This window comes from Fusarium vanettenii, assembly GCF_000151355.1.
Source record: "Fusarium vanettenii 77-13-4 chromosome 4 genomic scaffold NECHAsca_3_chr4_2_0, whole genome shotgun sequence".
NCBI lineage: Eukaryota > Fungi > Ascomycota > Sordariomycetes > Hypocreales > Nectriaceae > Fusarium > Fusarium vanettenii.
The window spans coordinates 1,823,694-1,844,280 of NW_003315879.1; the positions used below are offsets into that span (position 1 = coordinate 1,823,694).

Consider the following 20,587-nt stretch of genomic DNA (forward strand, 5'->3'; position numbering starts at 1 on the left):
TTGCATCAGGAAGAAGAAAAGAGCCCCTGGAGTTGGAGGTCGGTGAGCCATGAGGATTGGCGGTGACGCAGAGAGAGGTGGAACTCTCTGGACTAAGGGAGAAGAGAGCAGAATGACAGAAGAGCGGACAATAACGAACAAAGAGAATAGACCTCATGTTGGTCTACTCTCGCCATCGGTCCCGCGAAGGGTGGCGTAGTAGACGAAACGCCAACCTGTCGGATCCAGAGGGTCGGGATGGCGATGGGCAACCCCAATAGCCAAGGTTCAATTCCCAAGCCTATTCAGGACAGAGCTTTGTGGCACGGACAACGCGGGACAGTGACACGAGAGAAAACACACGGCTCATCCCGCTCGACGTTGCAGCTGTGGTTGTAATTGCAACTCCCTTGCCCAGCTTCGGTGCGTGCCCATCATCTCGTTTGAGCTGGATCTTCGGGTATAACTGCTGCCAGCGGCGCACAACTTTCATGGGACCTGCGTCTCGGTTAACATGAGCCTCAATCCGCCAAGTATCCATCACGCGCGCTCCCCGCCTCTTGTTTTCGGGGTCTCCATCAAGCCCTCATCGCTCGAGAACGTCGGATGGGACCGTGGGCTGGGGGCTGGGGGGCCGGGGGGGGAACGTTCTGTACCGCATTGGGCTGGCCGGCTGACTGGCCATCTCAGGATGCCTACGCGTTCTTGGTGCCTCCCTCCTGCCTGGGAGACGCGATCAGAAGCCCCGTCGTTGGAGGCTCTGTGCTTTTTGTCACAGACTGAGACCTTGAAGCCTCGTTTGGTCGATCAAACAAGGAATCCCTCTCTGTCGCAGGGAGAAACTGGAGTGGCGGCGCTAGGTTAAGAATGGATGCCACGGCACGACGTTTATGATAGCGTATCACGGAATAACCTCTCTTTCCGATGCGGAGGAGTCGGCAGACTCTGGCAGGTCCAGACAGAACAGGTACTTACCCAGATAGTATTGAGGTGAGATCCTTCCTTTCCTTCCATTTTATCAACAACCCCATAGACTCCTCTAGACTGGCTGTTTACCTCCATCTATCAAATAACATAGAACGCCTTGACTATCAATTCTTGACCATCATTTCAACTGTTTTTATTTCGTCATTTCCAACCTATGCGGTGGGATTTGTAGGCGTTTGTTCCTCTGCCGCAGGCCTCGCCTCAGGGGCGGTAGCTTCAGGAGCGGCAGCCTCTGGTGCAGCCTCGGGTTGGGCCTCAGTCTTCTTCTCTCCATCCTTTACCTCGTCACCCTTGATGCCGTGGACAACTCGCAGACCTTCAGCTTGTCTTGTCAGGTGGTCTAGCTCTCGCTTTCGCTGGAGTCGGACCTTGACCTCCTTGGCCATATCTGCGAGAGCCACAAGGATACCCTCCTTTTCAGGGTGACCATCCTGGAGTCCCATCTCCTTGATCTTGACCTTGCCTGACGCAACCTCATCGTCTCCAAGGAAAATGGCAAATGGGACACCGTTGGCCTCTGCCGCCTTGAACTGCGCTGGCAGCTTGGGCTTCACCTTGTAGAGGAACTCGGCCTGTAAAACCATGTTAGTACTTGGCTTTTGCTCATAAATCTTGAGTCATGTGTCATCAACCAACCTTGATGCCAGCCTCCCAGAGCTTTGTGCAAACCGCCATGCGCTCCTTCAAGAAACCCTTGCCGAAAGCCATGACGTAGACATCAACATCGTTGCCACGGACAGCGGAATTCTTCTCGGCTGCCATCCTGGCCTTGGTGATGGAGAAGATTCTGTCAACACCGAAAGAAATGCCAACACAAGGGATCTGGTTCTTGCCAGAGAACATGCCGACAAGATTGTCGTAGCGGCCACCAGCAGCAACACTGCCTACACCGACTGTGGGATCGCCGGAACGGTCATCGTCGTCAGATCCCTTCTTGCCCTTCTTTTTCGAGGGCTTAGGGGCCTCGTCCTCGTGGCCGGGCGCCACTTGGGGAGCAGAACCCTCTGTGACAACCTCATAGATAAGGCCGGTATAATAATCAAGACCACGGGCCAAACTGAGATCGAAGGACACCCGGTCCAGCACGTTGAAAGCCTCGAGGTATTCGAAGAGCAGAGCAAGATCTGCCATGCCCTTCTTCATCGACTCGTTGGCTGCCAGGCTTTCGTTGTTCTGCAGCTTCTCGAGGAGGTCCTGCTTGCCCTTGAGAATAACCCACTCGCCGATTCGGTCAGCCACCGCGCCGTCAAGGCCCTTCTCTTCTGTCATCTCCTTGCGAACATCAGCCCATGGCAGCTTGTCCAGCTTGTCGACAGCAGAGGAGATAGTGCGAATCTTGTCCTCAGGCACGCCGCAGACCTGGAAAATACCGTCGAGAATCTTGCGGTGGTTCATCTTGATCGTATAGCCGCCGTTCCAACCAAGTCCCTCAAACACCTCGGAGATGATGCGAATGACCTCGGCGTCGGGCAGCATAGCGTCGTAGGTGCCGGCAATATCGAAATCGCACTGGTAAAACTCTCGCATTCGGCCCTTGGTCATGGCGGGCTGATCTCTGCGGTAGACCTTGGCAATGTGATATCGCTTGATGTTCTGGATGTCCTTGTTCATGGCGAGGAAACGGGCGAAGGGGACGGTCAAGTCGTATCGGAGGGAGCAGATCTCGCCGCCCTGATCGGCGAGGTCGTAGATAAGCTTGCTGTCCTCGCCATACTTGCCAGCGAGGATTTCTCTGAGCTCGAAGACGGGGGTATCGATGGTGACTCCGCCGTGGCGCTTGAAGACTTGGGTGATGGTGTTGAAGATGTGGTCACGGATGACCATATCCTTGCCCTCCCCTCCGCGCAGTGTCAGGACTTGCGATTCGCGGTCGGATGTATCATGGAGGGGACAAACTCACAGTCCTTTGTACCCTTGGGGGTCTTGAGCTCGAACTTGTTCTTGGGCGCCATATTTTGTGGTTGTTGGGATCTCGTGGGACGCGGGGCAGTGGTGGAGGAGGAGGAGGAGGAGGAGGAAGAAGAATGGCGGGGCTGAGAAAAGCCTTTGATGGAGGGGCCAAGGCCGTTGACGGACAGACGAGGACGTCGGCCCAGACAGGAAGGAGGGCAGTGGGAGGATAAATATGATACAGAAGAAGCAGCGGAAATGGATGCCAATGGCCGTGAAAGGTAACAAGACGCAGTTGAGGACGCCAATGTTGATCTGGCCAGAGAAAATTTGGCCGAGGCTGGCTTTGGCTTCATGCCTTGACCTTTTGGTGGGAGGACGTGAGGCTTCTCTGCCAAACTGGAGCCCACTCTATGACTGGTACACGGCTGTAGTCATGCAAGCGCCGGGCGATCCAATGCGTCACGCTTTTTCTGACCCGACCTGGAGCAGAAGCCAATTGTGCCTGGTCCAGAAAATTTTCCACGGCAAGATGACTCCCGTCCATCCATGGCCCAAAGAGAAACGACTTGGCGGGGCGTCTACTGTACGGGCTCGTTGTGGCCTGAATTATGGGCAGCCAATGCCCTGTATCTAGGCTTGATCCCCTGTGATGGAGGGGTGTGAGGGGCAAATGCGAGGGGCAATTTGTTTAGGTAGATAGATGGTCAGGGTCCTGGTCAGCGGGTTTGTCGTGATGAGGTCTATCCGACAAGGCTGGCGTATCACGACCTCCCTTTTCACTCATGCTTCAAGCCTGCAGGACGATCCATGAGAGCTTACCTGTGTATTAAGCGAGGTATGCGTCCTCAACTATCTGCAAGGTAAACAACAAGCTTAAGAAGACACGGTTGCAAACATCCAGCTAGCTAATTTGCGAGTCAAGTCAAGGGGCTTGAAACTGCGCCTCGATGGCTTGTTTTTGAAGTTATCACCATAGCGATGCTCCAGAGATCTAGAGAAAGGATTTTCAACCTGCCTTGTGAAGGAATATGATCTTTCTTTCATCGGTGACTTCAAGTCGTGCCATCGTAGACCGAAATGCTTGAAAGAAAATGTGCCCGGCCTTGTCTCCCCAAGTATTGCTACTTCCTTTCAGCTCCGGATGTGGGCTCTGGGCGTCCGTCCTCGAGCCGTGCCCCCGGTTCCGTGGAGCCGCGGGTCCTTGTTCTGTAAGTGAAACGGCGTGTGGATGGACTTCACCAGGATGGCCCCAAAGCAATCCGTCCCGTGTCGGAGCAAAAGGCAGACTCAACGACGAGCTAGCTGAAGAGGCAACCACTGCTGAGTAACGCCAGCATTTCGCGTCGACTCTATTGGCGAAGCCAAGACATGGCGCATCTGCTTCTGCGGTTTGGCTTTTGCGGGTTTTCAGCCTCGACATGTGGTGAAATTGCATGAGGCCATGAGGCGTTGACGTCGTCACCACGGGGTCAAGTAATTTAGGTGCCTTGAGGCTAGTGTCACTTGGAAGGCAGACGTTTAGGTTTATGATACTTTTGTTTCCTGATACGAAAATGTGTCTGGTATTACTGTTGTATAGATCTATGTACTGTACATTTGTTTCAGGCGTCAGACAGAATTGGTGAATCGGCGCGCCGAGATGGTTGCCTGTAGGCACGAATACTTGCTTGGCATCCAATGGAACCGACAAAAGTCGTCAATATTTGATGATTTCCTAGCCAAGTTGAATCATTGTAGCTACCAATGAGCCTGCAATTGAGATAATATCTATCTACAAGCAAAATTTCATGATGAAAAGATAAACAATTCTATACGCGGATTCGGGATTTTGTAAAGATCCATCATCCTTCGGCCTCATGGTTGGTTGCGCCGTACTGTACATTAGATCTCGAAACATATTGCAGTCCCACTAAACATGCATATTCTCACCCGTTAATTGGCTTGGTTTGCTCGCTTTCGTCGGATTGAACAGCAACCCGAACCCGAGTGCTTACCCGTGGGTCTGCTGGGATATCCAAATGACCCTTCCGCTATTGGCTCGTGGCAGATGAAGATGCAGCTAATGACTTGCCAACGGCCTCCCGCCCCATGACGATATCCACGCAGTCATGATGGCACTGCGAGCTCTATTCCTCACACAGCAGAGACACGGACGCCTGTCGTCTTGGCCCAGATTAGGGAATTTACGCGATGTGATCCGCGGCCGTGCCCCGTATTGTGTCCTGATTTAGGAATCCAGGCACCCATGATGCTTGATTGCTCATCGCTCAGCAATTCCTAACATCATCTCTTAAGCGAAGCTGACTTGGAACCCCCTTTGCGCGCTGTAGGACCATCTCGACGATCACTTAAGGACTGCCTCGAGGTTCGAGTCTTTGAGTACAAGGCGCAGCTGCCGTCCCGTCACGTTTCTCTTTACATGTTGAAGACGTTCGATATTCTCCACGCCCACTCAGTCCCTGAGACATACCCTGCCATCGTCCATTTAAGGTCTTGTCGCTTGCTGCAAACTAACGCTATTGACTAGCGTCGTATTTCGTATCAAGCGGGCTTCCATCCAGACCCCCTTGTTTGTACTTGCCTCTTTAGGGGACACCCTCCCAAACGCTCCTGTCCCATCTCAACGTCTCGACTCGGCTTGAGTGCATCATTCATTTATCCTCACATTCTATCATCTTCCATTCTGCCATCTGTAATTCTTTTATTTCCCATCGCTCCCTTGTTTCATCATTTTTACACTTGCAATCTGTACTGCCTTACGACGCTTTTGCTTAACCACATGTCGATGCGCTCATCACCCACGTCGCCACCGAGATGAGTGCCATGGATCGTGAACATATCAGCGAGAAGCCGGCTACCTCGTCGTCCTCAGGCCCTCAAAATTCGGTTCTACAGAATGCCACGGAGGAAAAGGCCCAGACAGAGGCCAAGCTTCGTCCTGAACGGACGGCAACCTTTAAGGATTACACGGTACATCTTTTGTATCCCGGCGCGTTCTTGTGGTATGCTGACAAGTGGTCTATAGAGGGTTTTCACTTATGCCACAAAATGGGACTTCCTCGCGTACGCCGCTGGAGTGATTGCTTCCATCGGTGCCGGTGTCGTATGTCTGCTTTTCCCCAAGCAAGTTAGGTTATGAATCACTGACACTATTCAGACCCTACCGTTGCTGAATGTCGTTTTTGGTTAGTGGATCTACAGACCTTGCAACTGATCTTCTTTCTAATTATTACACCAGGCCAATTTGTGGGCGAGTTCACCAGCTTAACGTCCAGTATTAAGACTACCCAGAGGCTCGCGTATGTTTGAATGCTGGTCCAAGTCAACTATTGTTAACAGTTTCCCGTTAGGCTCTACATGTTCTTTCTGTTCCTTGCCCGTTTTATTCTCAACTCTATTAATAAAGTATGTCGTTCAAACCTGTGTGGAATCCATCAATACTTATCCAAGTTAGTTCGCCTTCCGCATGATCGGCATCAGGCTGTCTTCAGCCATCCGACTACACTACCTGCAACGCCTATTCGGTCAGAGCATTCATGTTCTTGACTCTATGCCCCCAGGTTATGCTACCAGCACTATCACTTCTACTGCCAATGTTCTGCAGCTCGGAATCTCTGAAAAACTGGGCATTTTTGTCGAGTACAATGCCACCATCATCGCGGCTCTCATTGTTGCTTTCACTAAGAACTGGTCTCTCACCTTGGTAACAGCATCGGTCGTCTTGTTCTTGTTACTTGTTCTTGGAGTAATTCTTCCTTTCATCTTGAAGGTCAACACACGGGTTACAAGGGTAAGCAACTGGACATTCTTGAAGAGCCACCTTGTTGACAACCTTCCAGGCCGAGGGAAAAGCGGCCGCAGTTGCCAGTGAGGCACTTGCGAGTATCAGGATGGTAGCCGCGTGCGGTGCAGAGACACGCATTGCAAAGAAATACGCTGCATTCGTTGAGGAAACAAGGAAACACGCCCATGTCCTTTCCCCCCTTATCGGAATCCAAACTGGTTTGATCGTGAGTCAACTGACGGGATAGAGAAGCCGTTCGCTCGTGCTAACCCGGCCAGTTTTTCGGACTGTACGCTAGTTTCGGCCTTGCCTTCTGGTACGGGGTTAAATCTCTTGTCGAAGGTAGGGTGGGTAATATTGGTGACATTCTTGTGTAAGTGTACTCTGTGTCCCTATGCCGGGGATCCATACTGATGAGACCAGTGTACTTCTCTCCGTCATGATGATTGTCATCTCCCTCGAACGAACCTCGACTCCTCTTATCGCTGTTGGAAAGGCAACTGTCGCCGCCTGCGAGTTCTTCATTGTCATCGATGCTCCCCAGCCAAACAAAGGCAGCCTGAAGGAGCCCGATGTTTCATCCACAGAGGACATCGTTTTCGAAAACGTCACGTTTGCATACCCGAGCCGTCCGCATGTGCGAGTCTTGGACAATTTGGATCTGCGGATTGAGGCTGGCAAGATCAATGCCGTGGTTGGTCCATCTGGCTCTGGAAAAAGTACTATTGTTGGTCTCATCCAGAGATGGTATTCCCTACAGGAGCAACATGTCCTGGCCAAGGCTATTGAGAAGGAGAAGGAGAACGGAAAGAAGAAGAAGAAGGATGATGAGGAAGACGAAGACGGCGCCCCTGAACCCGAACCCGAGGAGACAGGACCCGCGATCGAACTTCGTGGTCGGGTTTCCACGTCAGGACACCTCTTGGATGAGATTGATCTGAAATGGTGGAGATCCCAGATTGGACTCGTTCAACAGGAGCCGTTCCTCTTCAACGACACGATTTACAAGAACGTTGCTTATGGGCTGATTGGCACCCAATGGGCGGACGAACCTGAAGACAAGAAACGGGAGTTGGTAAAGGAGGCGTGCAGAGAAGCCTTTGCGGATGAGTTCATCGATAGGCTACCTGATGTAAGTGCTGGCCTAGTTCACTGGCCACCCCCGTGCTAATTCGTTCCAAGGGCTACGACACTGTGGTTGGCGACAGTGGCGCCAAGATGTCTGGTGGTCAACGACAACGGTTGGCCATTGCCAGATCGATTGTGAGGAAACCGAAGATCCTAATCCTTGACGAGGCTACCAGTGCTATCGATGTTCGCGGCGAACGAATTGTACAGGCTGCTCTCGACAAGGTTGCCCAGAATCGAACCACGATCACGATTGCCCATCGACTCTCCACTATCAAGAAGGCGGACCGTATTATTGTCCTGAAGAAGGGTAGAGTCGTTGAGTCTGGAACACATGATAGCCTCATCGCGATCGATGGCGGCGTTTATTCTGGCCTTGTTCACGCTCAATCGCTGTCGCTCGGGGAGCCTACTGATGCAGCCGAGGAGGTTGTGGACTACGCCGACAAGGCTGAATTGGCTCGTATCAAGAGCATCGCTGCCTCCGAGGGCGAAGCCGACAAAGAAACACCAATCGAGAAGACTCGAGGCATCTTGAAGAGTTTTGGGCGGTTGTTCTTCGAGTCCAAGAACGTGTGGCCATTCTTTGCCATCACAGTCGTGACTGCGGCTTGTGTAGGAGCTGCAATCCCTCTTCAGGCGTGGCTTTTTGGACAGATTATTTCCCTCACTGGAGAACTCGACATCCTTCTCAAGATGAGAGACGAAAGCGGAGGTACGAACGCGCAACTCAACTCGCAAGTGGAAGACAAACACTCGGATGGTAACTTCTGGTCCTTGATGTGGGTTGTCCTGGCTTGCGGAGTTGGAGTCGCGTACTTTGCCGTCATTTACGTTGCGACTCACATGTCCACCATCATCCGCGCCAAGTACCAGCAGCAATATTTTGACGCTGTCATGTTCCAGAAGACGTCCTTCTTTGACCACGAAGATCATTCGCACGGCACCATGACATCTCGGATCGGGCAGGATCCGAAGCAGCTCGAAGAACTCATGGGGATGAACATGGCAAGCGTCTACGTTGCTATCTTCAACGTGGTAGGATCCATCGCCATCGCATTTGCTTTTTCGTGGAGGCTGGCCCTTGTGGCCTGCTGCGTCGTGTTGCCCGTCATGCTCGCATCGACGTACTGGCGTTTCAAGTACGAGATGCACTTTGAGAAGATGAACAATGAGGTCTTTGCTGAGAGCTCCAAGTTTGCGTCAGAATCTATCGGTGCTTTCAGGACCGTTACTGCCTTGACATTAGAGGACTCTATCTGTACGAGATACGAGACTCTGCTCAATGAGCACGTCGTATCAGCCTACAAGAAGGCCCGATGGGTGAGTATCATCTTTGGATTCTCTGACAGTGCAAGTATGGCTTGCCAGGCTCTCATCTTCTACTACGGTGGCCGGCTTGTGGCGGAGGGCACTGTCGATGCTCTCGCATTCTTTGTTTGCTTCAGTAAGCTTTCGATCACAAGCATTTTCATCAATACTCTACTGACTCTTATCTTAGTGGCTGTGATGCAGGGGGCAGAGGCATCGGGTCAAGCTCTCGGTTTCGGACCCAATGCTGCACAGGTGACGGCGGCAGCGAATCGCATCCTCAACATGAGAGAAACGAGGCTTCAGGACAAGGTGTCGACCTCACAAGAGATCCCAGATACGGAGGGTGGAATGTCGATTGAGCTGGACAACATCTACTTCAAGTATCCATCCCGAAGCACGCCCGTGTTCAAGGGTCTCAATCTCACCATCCAGAAAGGCCAGTTTGCTGCCCTAGTGGGCGCATCTGGATGTGGAAAGACGTCGATCGTGTCTCTTCTTGAGAGGTATGACTCCTGACCATGATTGCTCATGCTGTTACTGACAACGGATGTGTAGGTTCTACGACCTGGACAAGGGCCGCATTCTTCTTAACGGCAAAGATGCTACAGACATCAATGTGTATGAGTACCGAAAGTACTTTTCCCTTGTTGCGCAAGAGGCCACTCTCTTCCAGGGTACCCTTCGCGAGAATATCTTGCTAGGAGTCGACCCTTCGTCCATCACAGACGAGCAACTCCACAAGGTCTGTCGCGATGCCTCGATTCACGACTTTATCGTTTCACTACCCGAGGGCTATAACACCAATATTGGATCCCGTGGAGTATCTCTCTCCGGAGGACAGAAGCAGCGAGTGGCCATTGCGCGTGCCCTTATCCGCGACCCCAAGGTTCTCCTGCTCGACGAGGCCACCAGTTCCCTCGACTCGGAGAGTGAGAAGCTTGTGCAGGCGGCGTTCGAAAGGGCTAGTGAGGGTCGCACGATGCTCGTGGTGGCTCACAGATTGGCCACGGTGCAAAATGCGGATGTCATCTTTGTGTTGGGCGATGGACAGCTACTGGAGCAAGGAAGCCATGCTGAGTTGTTGAAGCAACGGGGGGTTTATTGGCACATGGTGAGTGATTCTTTCTTGTCGAGATTTCTGGTGACCGTGGTGCTAACTTTGGTCAACAGTGTCAAAGCCAGGCTCTGGATAGATAAGGCGAGGTGGGAGTTGATGTGTAAAGAGCAGCTTGATTCTCTAAGATCTAGTGCGAAGGAAGAAGGGTATTTATACCCTGACTTCCCTAGGCAGCAACTATGCCTAACGCAGTCACATAGGTTTGCTCTATAGCAACCTCTATAACAAACATAAATAGCAAATACATAGGTTTGCGGGTAGAGGCATAAGGGTCTCTCCAACAGTGGGAGTTGAAAGAATTGTACGATAATCGAAGGCATCAAATCACCGCAAGTCTCGCAGAAGACGTTTCCTTGGTGACTAAAAGTTCATATACTCTGCTCTGCATCAGATCCTCAGAATGCCCCAGTGGTAAGAGAAAAACAGGGGAAAATCATTACCCAACTCCCTGCTGGCGCCTCTCTAAAAGGTTCCCCTGATATCTAATCCTCTTGTGACGAATGACGGTAAGAAACATGACCCATATCTTGCATGAAAGCCATTATGCCTTGACGTGCCACATGTCATCAATCTCTCGGAGAATATCCCCCACGTGCGTCATGACAAAGTCGTGGCTGCCGGGCAATACACGCCAGCGCACATTGTCCTCACCACCAACCAGAGGCAGCGCATCCCGACGGTAATCTTCAACGTTGATGATCTCATCGGCAACAGCCAGAAAGATGGCAGTGGTGCCAGGGGCACGCTCGGCTAGCTTCTCCCACGCCTGGTGCTGCTCAGTCAGGGGTGCAAAGCGAATGCTCGACATGAAGGCGGGGACGAAGCCATGGTGATTGACCACCTGCCAACGAACGTACTCCATCACACGCTGCTCCAGAGGCGTAACACGCTCGCCAGACGCGGGCACGACCTCGGCTTCAGCAACGGCCACGGGCGTCGGAGTGGTGATGCTCTCGATGGCCGACTTGTCGGGTTGTCTTGCCGAGGCAGCGATGGGCTGCTGGAGTCGTCGGCGTGTGGCTACAGCGAGGATACGCTCCGGAACCAGACCAGTTTGGAAGAGGAAGCGAGAGACGTGACCAAAGGAGGCGGCACGGATGAGACCCGCAGGAGCGAGAAGGACAAGATCTCGGACCAGACCAGGAAAGGCGTTGGCAAAGTGCACGGCAATGCCACCACCAAGGGAGTAACCGATGAGACGGAAGGCGCCGGTACCAGTCCAGGCCAGGGGGCTCGAAGCCAGGGCGAGGAGCATCTGGGAGACGTAGAGGCGGGCGTCATGGGGGAGGTCAGCTACACCATCTGAGAATCCACGGCCAAAGAGATCCTAATCATGTTGTCAGTCAAGGTGACTGGGGTGAGAAAAACAGGAGGACTTACAAAGAGCATCACACGGTAGCCTCGCTTGGCGAGAGCGTTGGCCAAAGGTGCAAGAGTGACACACGGGGTGCTGATGCCGTGAACAAACAAGACCTTTTCTCCATCCTCAGGGCCAAACTCATAGACTCGTATGCTCCCATACTTGAATCACGGTGTTAGCAGTGGTCATGATGAAGTGGCTCCGGTGTCCGGGGCGGATGGGGCCCACTCACCGGAGTCTCCACGTCTCGGGCTCCGGGAAACTGATCCGGCTGGTAGACAAGGCCTCTGGTCTCGTCGGCACGGCTCTTGGCGTAGACGCCCTCGCTGAGGGGATTTCGGATTCTGCTTGGGCGGGCAGGGTAGAGAAGAGCACGAGCGAGTGCGAGGAATGAGACTGTAGCCAGGACTGTGGTGGTGGCCACGAGGGCCGGGCTGGCGACGTCTTGGGAAGACATTTTTTTTTGGAGTAGGTTTTTGAGTGCAGGAAAAGAAAGAAAAGAAGAGTGAGATTTGTAAAACGTGCTGAGCTGGCAAATCGAAAGATTGAGTGTGTCTCTCAACGAGTAACACAGACGGGTTCAGTTTCCAAGCCACCTTCTCTCCCCTTTGCGTAGGGGTAAGGTAGTAAGCAAGCCCTCTCCTCCTTTCTCCTATCACACGCTGATTGTAAATGAGACAAGCCACAGATTGCAAAAGCCACTTGGATTCGTCCAACGCACGGAGGGATCGACAGGGACAAGAAGGAAAAAGAAGTAGAGAGAGAGGTTCAAAGTTTTGTTTGCTTGGGGCTTCAAGGATAACGTCACCGTTATTTTAGTGGCTTCCCGGTAAGGTCGGCAAGGAAGGATGGAACCCAACTGATGCACGCACGCTGGGAAGGTGCGATGGATGGCGGATGGTGGATGGTGGATGCACTGCAGGACGGGTGTCCCCGCTCTGAGCCGCCTGGGCCTCAGGTGCAGTTGCCCTGTCGGAGGCCAGTAACTGTCCAAACAGGGACTACCCTCACTGGTAACCCTGCCACTACATCGCCATATCCCACCCACGTGGAGCATCATGTGTTGTCTGTATAATGCGCATCCGTCCACATGGCAATCAATGACAATATCATGTCTGTCTCTTGTTAAATTCAACTGGCCTGTAAATGCAGGTATCAATTAACGCAAATCCCGGGGTATCTCGCACATGTCCCATATCCAGCCAACCAACCTTGACGTATATCGTTTACATTATCCCAACCCAACCGCCCACGCAGCGTTTCCCAGCTGCCTTATCAACACACACAGATTCTCGACAATGGCCGGAGCTGTGCTTTGCCCGTTTGAGAAGTTGGTCCTTAGCACCTCGTATGCTGCTTCCATACTTGTCTTTGGATCCTCGATCGCCGCTTCGGGTGCTCCCTCACGTCCCGCGGGTCCACGGATGATAGGCCGACCCTGCCCAAGTGTGATGAATCTCTGCATCACTATCGACTCTGGGTCATCGAGGTAGACCTTTTCCTGCGGCAAGGTCGCGTTTTGCCGACGACTAGCCCGGGTCACCACACCATAAGTCCACAGGGCGAGCGCCGCGTGATGGACCCCAACTGCATAAAAGTTCTTCAACTGACCAGCTGGGAATAGCTTCGCAAATCGCAAAACCTGGCCGGCGCAACTAACAGCTGCGCGAGAGTCGGTCGTCTCAGTCCACTTCTGTAGCACCGGATAGACTCGCCGTGCCTGATCCTCTCCCTCCTTGCCCGCGAAGAGCTGAAGGTCATCCAGGGACACGTGCAGGTTCATCATGAGCTGGTTGAGCACCAGCCGCTCCTGCGCAGAAATCTCAGGCCAGGTGGCTGTCGTTGACTGAAAGGCCTGAAGATCCTGGACCAGTTGCTGGTGCCGCGAGCCAAGCAGTGAGCCGTAGCCTCCGATGGCGCTTGTCGTGTAGGTTCGCGTTCTACAGGCCGAGCTCAGACACCTGAACTCGAGAATGAGGGCCCAGAATGCGTGCAGATAGATTGCTGTCGAGAATTGCACGTCTACACGGTGGCGGTTCGCGGGAAGAAGGTTCACGTCATAAAGAAGATCGCCTACTGATGGCGCCCTCTTAGTCTGTCCCGCCTCCCGCTCGAGGTAGATGCCTTTCCATTCCTTTGCCGTTTTGGCATACCAGAGCTCCTTGGCAGCTGGTAGAGGAAGAGTCAGCTCAGAGTAAGACATGACGGGGTTCGTCAAAGCTGTCATGGACTGCTGGCTATCTCGGAGGAAGCAGTGAAAGACAAGTCTATTAGGACAAGTTAGCACCTCGCCATGAGACTCAAGATTTGTATTTACCGTTTCCACTTCTCCAACTCGATCCAGCTCCTCCATTTCTGCTCTAGAATGGCACCTTCATCTGCAGGGTCGACCGAAATCAAAGGGTAGGAGGATCTCTGAAGCTTGCCACGATATCGCATCATCTGTAATACGTTAGTATATTGCTCAATTAAAGCGCTCGGCACTGGGTCATACTGTGACGGGAATGTTGACGTGGCATTCGGCAATCTCCATCTTTCGTCGATTCCCACTCCAGAGACCGGCGTCTTGGCCAAGAATGATAGCTTGAATTAGACCTATATTCAAGATTGTCTCATTGTTCATCTCAAACTACAATAGTTAGCTGCTGACCAAAACGAAAACCAGATTCAAGAGCCGTAATTCTGGCACATACTCGGTTGGGCATAACGAGGCCTGAAAAATATTGTTAGCATATCTTTGCAGTGCCATGAAGAGCATTCTACTTACGGACGGACTCTTGCAGAGCGTATCCAAACTTGCGTAGTGTCGATATTGGCGCCAAGACGGCACCACCTACTGCTGCACCAGCTATCCATTCCGGCTCTTGTTCGTTGAGCTTGAAGGTCGGAAAGTGTATCCATTCCGATACTTGATTAGTGTGGGAGTTGAGAAAGATGTGAACCATTGTATCCATGACATCTGCCGAGGGAAACGACGAGGATATGCGATTCGACATGGAGTCTGGTCGACACGCACTCAAGACCACAGCCAAGACTCGGTCGCGGCATGACAGATCCAGTTTCTGGTCAACCACTTTTTGCAGTCCCTTCTTAGCCGCTTGGGCTTGTATGCTGGCAACATCTCTGTTTGGGACGGGCAGATTTGCCTGCTCGCCATAGGCGTTGTCGTTGGCCACGGGGTCCCATCTCCAGGGAGACACGTCCCAAGCATTGACCAAACTCTGACGCATCTGTGCAATATCGACAGAGTTGTCCGTTTCAGGGGTCTCCTGTTGGACCGGCAAGGTGTCAGTCATGCCATCGGTATTCCAGTGATCCAGCAGGCCAAAATCCATGTCCGAGAGCTCCAGGTTGCTGTCATCACAAAAGTTCAAGACAGCAAGTCCTTGGTTCTCGGCCATTTTGGTAGAATGGTCAAACTGTTGTTGTTCGTACAACACATCTCGGAGGAAGTCGCAGAAGGGAAGGCGGTCCACGGGCATTGGCCCCCCTGCGCCAGGCTCGAGTTTGGGTGTCAAGCCATCTGAAATGGCGTGATCTCCAACTGTATCTGGGGTAGATAGTTGGCCAGAGTCCGAATTCAATGGAGGAGTCTGTTCAAACGGGGAGGTTCTTTCAACAGAGTGGTGGACCTGCAGCGTTGAATCGGGCATACCAGCAATTGGATAATCGGCGGAGAAGCTCGTATTTTCGCGTTCATCGCCGTAGGGCGTGCTTGAGTGCCCGTTGGCAGATAAATGTATCAAATGCATGGCGGCGGCTGAGCCAGCCTCTGCAGAGACGCACGTCAACCCCCGACGAACGCATCTCTGGCAGGGCTTCTCTTCCTGACATTTGACACGGGCAGAAGCGCATGCTTTGCAAGCGTGTGTTACACGACCAGCGCTCGGAGAGGTTGTGGCACGGCGCCTCTTCTTGGACGAGTCATTCTCGTGATTTGTCTCGTGCCGCTTCTTCAGATCCGCGCGCGCAAACGTCTTGCCGCAGACACCGCAGGCGAAGCGACGGCCAAGAGTGTGCGTCTGGACATGACGCTGAAGATGCTCAGGTCTTGAGTAACGGCGCCCACAGTCCCCGCAGGCGTAGAGAGATGGCCCTGTGTGCGCTCTGTTCACAGCAGAACCAGGCGCGGCTGAAGCCGGATTAGGAGGCGTGGTGGTGGGCGCAGACGAGGGTTGTCCGATGGCAGCGGGGTTGAAGGGCCTCACACTGAGCCCAACAGAAGGCGGAGGCGGATACGACTGAGACGAAGCAAAATGAACCGGAGCCGAAGCAGTGTTCGGAGCGGAAGTGGGATCGGGGTTCGGACGCGGAGGATCGAGAATGTGGGAGAGGCTCGAGAGCGAGGGACCAGACATGGCGCAGTCAGTCAGTCCAGGGCGGACTTGAGTGTCCAATTGACGGGGGTTTATAGCGTCGGCATCGGCTGGCAGCGGTAAATCTATACGGGGAGGGGCCTTTAATAGGGCCAAGCGGGATAGAGAGATGAATACGAGGCGAAGCAGTAAGGTTAAGTGTAAGTGTAGGAGAACGAGTGGTAGGGCTGGGATGAAGTGGGAACGGCAGTCCGGATAAGGGAAGCCTGCCTCTTGGGGGTTTGATGGATATAAGCAAGGGTAGGAACGACCGAGGCAGAGAATGCGACAAGAGCGACAATAGAAATGAGAGAAAGAGCGAGAGGGAGAGGGAGAGAAAAAAAAATACCGAAGGAAACAACCCCAAGGTCAGACGACGGCAATACCCGACATAACCATCGACTAAAAATCAAATCACTGCATGCATGATTTCGCCTCACAGACAAGACCGCGATCAATTGCGTGGTACCGGGGAGCAGGAGTTGGGGACCTGACATTAGCAGCCCGCTCAAGACGCCGCGATTTGGGGCGACGTCCGATGTCGTCGTAAGCTCCGTCCACAAGTGGCCGGGGTTTGTGATGGGGATAGCGTCAAAGAATTGACCCTGCGCTGCGCTTAGGTGCGCTGTGTGCTTGCGTGCGTACGTACCTGGCCCCATCCATCACCCATGCTATTGACTCGACTTGACCCCGTTGATGAAACCATTACGCGCCCTTGAGTTGCGTACGTTAAGAGCAAGCCCTTCCTTCTCCCTGAAGTCTTTATCAGATTCAGTATCATCTGAAACAGGACCGGCGCGTCTACTCAGGCCGTTCAGCCGTGCCAAGACCTCAACTTGATGCTCGACAGGATAGGGTGCTTCTCTTGTCTGAGTACAGCTTTTCTCTGCCCCGGTCACGGCGTTGGCGAGTTCAAGCCAACGCCATCCCACCTCACTAACACCAATCAAGATCCGCCATCAAGGAGCCAAATACCTTATTGTCCGCGTCACCTGGGGGGCCAATTTCAGACATGGTCATGTCCATTCTGCGCCCTATCACGATGCTATTCTGAACGTCGGCGCAGTAGTCGTCTTTGCACAGCATTGTTCTCAGGGGACGGAAGTTGAGATACTCAGCCCAGGGGCGATTATCGTCACCATAAACATCACCATCACAACCTGCGCCTCGCAGTTCGTGCTATTCTCGATCAGAGACGCCACCCGCTAACCTCCGCAAGCACCCCCTGTCCTTTTCTGTGCCGGGGCCTTAGTGCTATTCACACCTTCTTGGCAACGCGGCTTCAAGATACTCAGTTCCTGGGCCGCGGTAAAACTCTTCTGCTTCTATTCCCATCAAAATGCGTATTTGACCTCATCATAGCCATCATGCCCCATTAAACCTTATCGATGTAACGACCAATGTCTCCAATGGCTTTGACTCGTGACGACTGGGCCGTCGCTCCAGACGCCTCCGTCGACACCGGTGCCCGAGCAACTCGCCGACACGCGCTGGGAAACGTCCGCATACGCAACCAAGAGACGAATGCTCTGATTTTCATCCCCACACCGTCTTCGGACCCGAATGATCCCCTGAACTGGTACTGACATCCTGCTCTCTTCTCTGTCTGTGTCAGAGGCATCCGATACTCATCAGTCCTCCCTTAGGTCGCCATGGCGGAAGTACTACACCGCTGGCCTGGTCTGTTTGGCCATGACCATGTCCAACTTCCTCGCCGCTGGACCTTCCATCGCCATCGTCCAGACTGCACTGAGCTTCTTTCCTGACGCGGCCGTCAACGACACTCTAACAAGCTCCGCTATCCCCAAGATCGCCTACTTCTTCACCACCACTAGTCTCCTACTCGGTGTCGGGTGCTTCTTCTGGGTCCCCCTCGCGAACAAGTATGGCCGAAGACCCGTCTATCTTGCCAGCTACACCGTCTACTTTGCCGTGGCCGTAGCCCTGATCTTTGTCAAGTCTTATGGGGGCTTTCTTACTTGCCGGATACTCATGGGCTTTGGAGCTGGTGCCGCAGAAACGATTGCCCCTATTACGATTGCCGACATTTTCTTCCTGCACGAGCGGGGAGCAATCATGTCCTTCTACAACTGCGCCCTATCTGTAGGTGTCGCCTTGGGCATGGTCGTTTCAGGCCTCATCACTATCGATTACGAGTGGAGAACCATCTATCAAGTTGGTTGTGCTCTCGTGGGTTTCGTCCTGGTACTCATCTTTTTCTCCTTCCCAGAGACGGCCTATAACCGCCAGTACGATCAAAGCGACGGGTCTATTACTGGCGTCGAAATCGAAAAGAAAGACTACTTGGGCTCGGATCCAGCAAACGCAGGCAGGCCTGCAAGCGTATCCAAACAGAAGCAGCGAGGAGAGACAATACTTGGCATATCCCACAGATCATTGACCAATGAGTCTTTGCTAAGGATGTTCCTTCGACCCTTTGGCCTTATTATACTTCCTCCTGTGCTTTGGGCCGCGCTCATCCAGGCAGTCACCATTGGTTTTCTAGTTGCTGTCTCGTCCAACGTGGACACGGCGTTTGAAGGAACCTACGGTTTTGACTCATATCAGGTCGGCCTCTGCTTCATAGCCGCCATCATCGGATCCCTGGTTGGCATCCCTGCTGGCGGTCATCTTGGAGACGTAGTGGCAGATTATTTTACCAAAAGGAATGGAGGCATTCGGGAGCCCGAGATGCGACTCCCTGTCATGGCGTTGTCCTTGGTTACCACACCGCTTTCTTTGACCCTGTACGGAGTTGGGATCCATCATCAACTTCACTGGATTGTCCCCACCATTGGCCTGGGCCTTCTCAACTTTTCCGTCACGCAAGCGTCGTGCGTATGCTTGGTCTATGTGATTGACGCCTACAGACCGGTTGCCGGCGAGGTCAGCCTAGCTGTGCTGGGCTTCAAAGGTGAGTTCCCCCTTTCCCCAACTTGGGGTTTGTTCGAAGCTAACCAGCCATAGCTCTATTCGGTTTCCTTCTGTCGTTCTACACCAACCCCTGGATAAACAACTCCGGATACCAAATCGCATACGGCACGATGGCTGGTATCGCAGCCGCCATCCTCATCCTGTGGATACCTTTGTATATATGGGGCAAAAGAATACGGTATGCAACTTGGGACTGGCCACTTGTGTCCTATATCCATTGGTATGGCGACCGTGAAGTGGGAGAATAGGTCGTTGAAGCTATGCGAAAAGATAAATGCAAGGGGTAATCACGTCTGGCATGGTATACCTCGTATAGTTCTAGTTACATAGGTATTTAAAGTGACATGCCAGCATCAAGCACAGCATTCACTCCTGTGACCGACTTAGACTTGATAAAGCAGAGAACCTGCTGAGCAACATCGTCAACCGTCACCAGACGTCCAAGTTTCGTCCGATCTGTCATCTCCTTTATCTTCTCTTCAGGGAAGCTAAGGCCCCAATCCTAGGCCAATTAGCACAGAATCAATTGTCAGCGGGCGATTGTGTCTTACCGTTAGCATGAGTCCAGGGGATACGCTATTCACCCGGATCCTGGGGCTCGCGGCCAGTGCCAGACCCTTGGCGAGGTGAATCTGCGCTGCCTTGGTGACGGCGTATGCCTGGCCACGTCAGCCTCATCTCTTTACGCTATTGGGTCGATTTTGACTCACCAGAGAGCTTCCGCTCACTTTCACGCCAGCGAAAGATGCCGTGGTAATGAAGACGCCTTCTGTCTTGTCCAAATGCTCCTTTGCAGCATGCATGAGGAACAGATGAGATTTGACGTTCATGTTGAAACATCGGTCCCAGTCTTCCTCATTGACATTGTCATCCAAGTCAGTTATATCCCGGATCTTGGTCCAGCCTCCATTGGAGAAAACGGCATCCAATCGTCCCATGGCGCCCACAACCTCGTCCACAAGTTTAATCAGGTCTGCCCGTACTCCTAGGTCGGCACGGAAAGACAAGAAGTTGTTCTCATCATGAGGTAGCGGCGAGAGGGCGTGTAGCTCCTGCACGAAGCTGGCGGCACGGGTTGAATCAGAGTGATAGTTGACAGCGACACGCATGCCATCTTTAGCTAGGAGGCGAGCTGTAGCAGCGCCGAGACCGGCGGTGCCGCCAGTAATAAGCGCGACAGGCGAGGGGGACGACGACATGATTTACGGATTCTGGTGATATAGTATATATTACTGAGATTCAGTTTCTGGTTGTGAAGTTGGTTACTTTCCCCTCCTCTTATCTTGGCAGAGGCTGTGATGTCCTCCGCTGCCCGGGATCCGGCGGGGGCGGGCCCGGAGCGGGGAAGCGGGGATCTGGTTGGAGATCGGAGCCGGGACCGGAGTACATTCGGCCGATAAGCACCAAGGTCATCCCGACCTCGGACAATTAACTAGGTAACAAAACATTCTTTTATCTTTTCAACCTCAATCATTGCGTCGCATATTCTTTCGGATGTGAGGCCCCATCCACCAGTATGACCGTGTATAGTGTTTCCAATAGATTCCTTTCGTACCATGGCGTCTGTTGCAGTCTGCATTGTTGAATGGCTTACCGCAACCCAATAAGAAAGGCTTCCCACGCGAACTGCATGGAAATGTTCGCTGTAGCGAGGATGACATGTGGCCTCACAATTCAAGATGCACCAACTACCTCGGGAGGCGTGATAGTCATCTGTGCAGCCAATATTCTCGGGT

General features: G+C 52.9%; 5 protein-coding genes across 5 annotated transcripts; 2 read left to right on the forward strand and 3 right to left on the reverse strand.

The window, feature by feature from the left end:
• Nucleotides 1–1,118: 1,118 nt before the first annotated feature.
• Nucleotides 1,119–2,918, reverse strand: NECHADRAFT_92750 (uncharacterized protein; the record flags this gene model as incomplete). The annotated part of the gene is made up of 4 exons (XM_003052140.1): nucleotides 1,119–1,208; nucleotides 1,248–1,538; nucleotides 1,603–2,804; nucleotides 2,867–2,918. The coding sequence occupies 4 exons, from the start codon at nucleotides 2,916–2,918 to the stop codon at nucleotides 1,119–1,121; spliced, it is 1,635 nt and encodes a 544-aa protein (XP_003052186.1).
• Nucleotides 2,919–5,673: 2,755 nt separating this feature from the next.
• On the forward strand, nucleotides 5,674–10,282 carry NECHADRAFT_92751 (uncharacterized protein; the record flags this gene model as incomplete). The annotated part of the gene is made up of 14 exons (XM_003051688.1): nucleotides 5,674–5,689; nucleotides 5,732–5,829; nucleotides 5,885–5,962; nucleotides 6,017–6,044; nucleotides 6,098–6,158; nucleotides 6,210–6,264; nucleotides 6,314–6,649; nucleotides 6,699–6,869; nucleotides 6,922–7,016; nucleotides 7,067–7,775; nucleotides 7,826–9,128; nucleotides 9,273–9,588; nucleotides 9,641–10,196; nucleotides 10,256–10,282. 14 exons carry the CDS (start codon nucleotides 5,674–5,676, stop codon nucleotides 10,280–10,282), a joined length of 3,849 nt encoding a protein of 1,282 aa, XP_003051734.1.
• Nucleotides 10,283–10,487: 205 nt separating this feature from the next.
• NECHADRAFT_68433 (uncharacterized protein) lies at nucleotides 10,488–15,920 on the reverse strand (the record flags this gene model as incomplete). The annotated part of the gene is made up of 8 exons (XM_003052141.1): nucleotides 10,488–11,529; nucleotides 11,583–11,723; nucleotides 11,795–11,996; nucleotides 12,804–13,829; nucleotides 13,880–14,004; nucleotides 14,057–14,191; nucleotides 14,256–14,275; nucleotides 14,330–15,920. The coding sequence occupies 8 exons, from the start codon at nucleotides 15,918–15,920 to the stop codon at nucleotides 10,744–10,746; spliced, it is 4,026 nt and encodes a 1,341-aa protein (XP_003052187.1). The 3' UTR covers nucleotides 10,488–10,743.
• A 1,695-nt stretch (nucleotides 15,921–17,615) lies between these two features.
• Nucleotides 17,616–19,099, forward strand: NECHADRAFT_79109 (uncharacterized protein; the record flags this gene model as incomplete). The annotated part of the gene is made up of 3 exons (XM_003051689.1): nucleotides 17,616–18,166; nucleotides 18,311–18,831; nucleotides 18,885–19,099. 3 exons carry the CDS (start codon nucleotides 17,616–17,618, stop codon nucleotides 19,097–19,099), a joined length of 1,287 nt encoding a protein of 428 aa, XP_003051735.1.
• An 86-nt stretch (nucleotides 19,100–19,185) lies between these two features.
• Nucleotides 19,186–20,050, reverse strand: NECHADRAFT_92754 (uncharacterized protein; the record flags this gene model as incomplete). Its single annotated transcript, XM_003052142.1, has 3 exons — nucleotides 19,186–19,260; nucleotides 19,403–19,510; nucleotides 19,562–20,050. 3 exons carry the CDS (start codon nucleotides 20,048–20,050, stop codon nucleotides 19,186–19,188), a joined length of 672 nt encoding a protein of 223 aa, XP_003052188.1.
• Nucleotides 20,051–20,587: the final 537 nt, after the last annotated feature.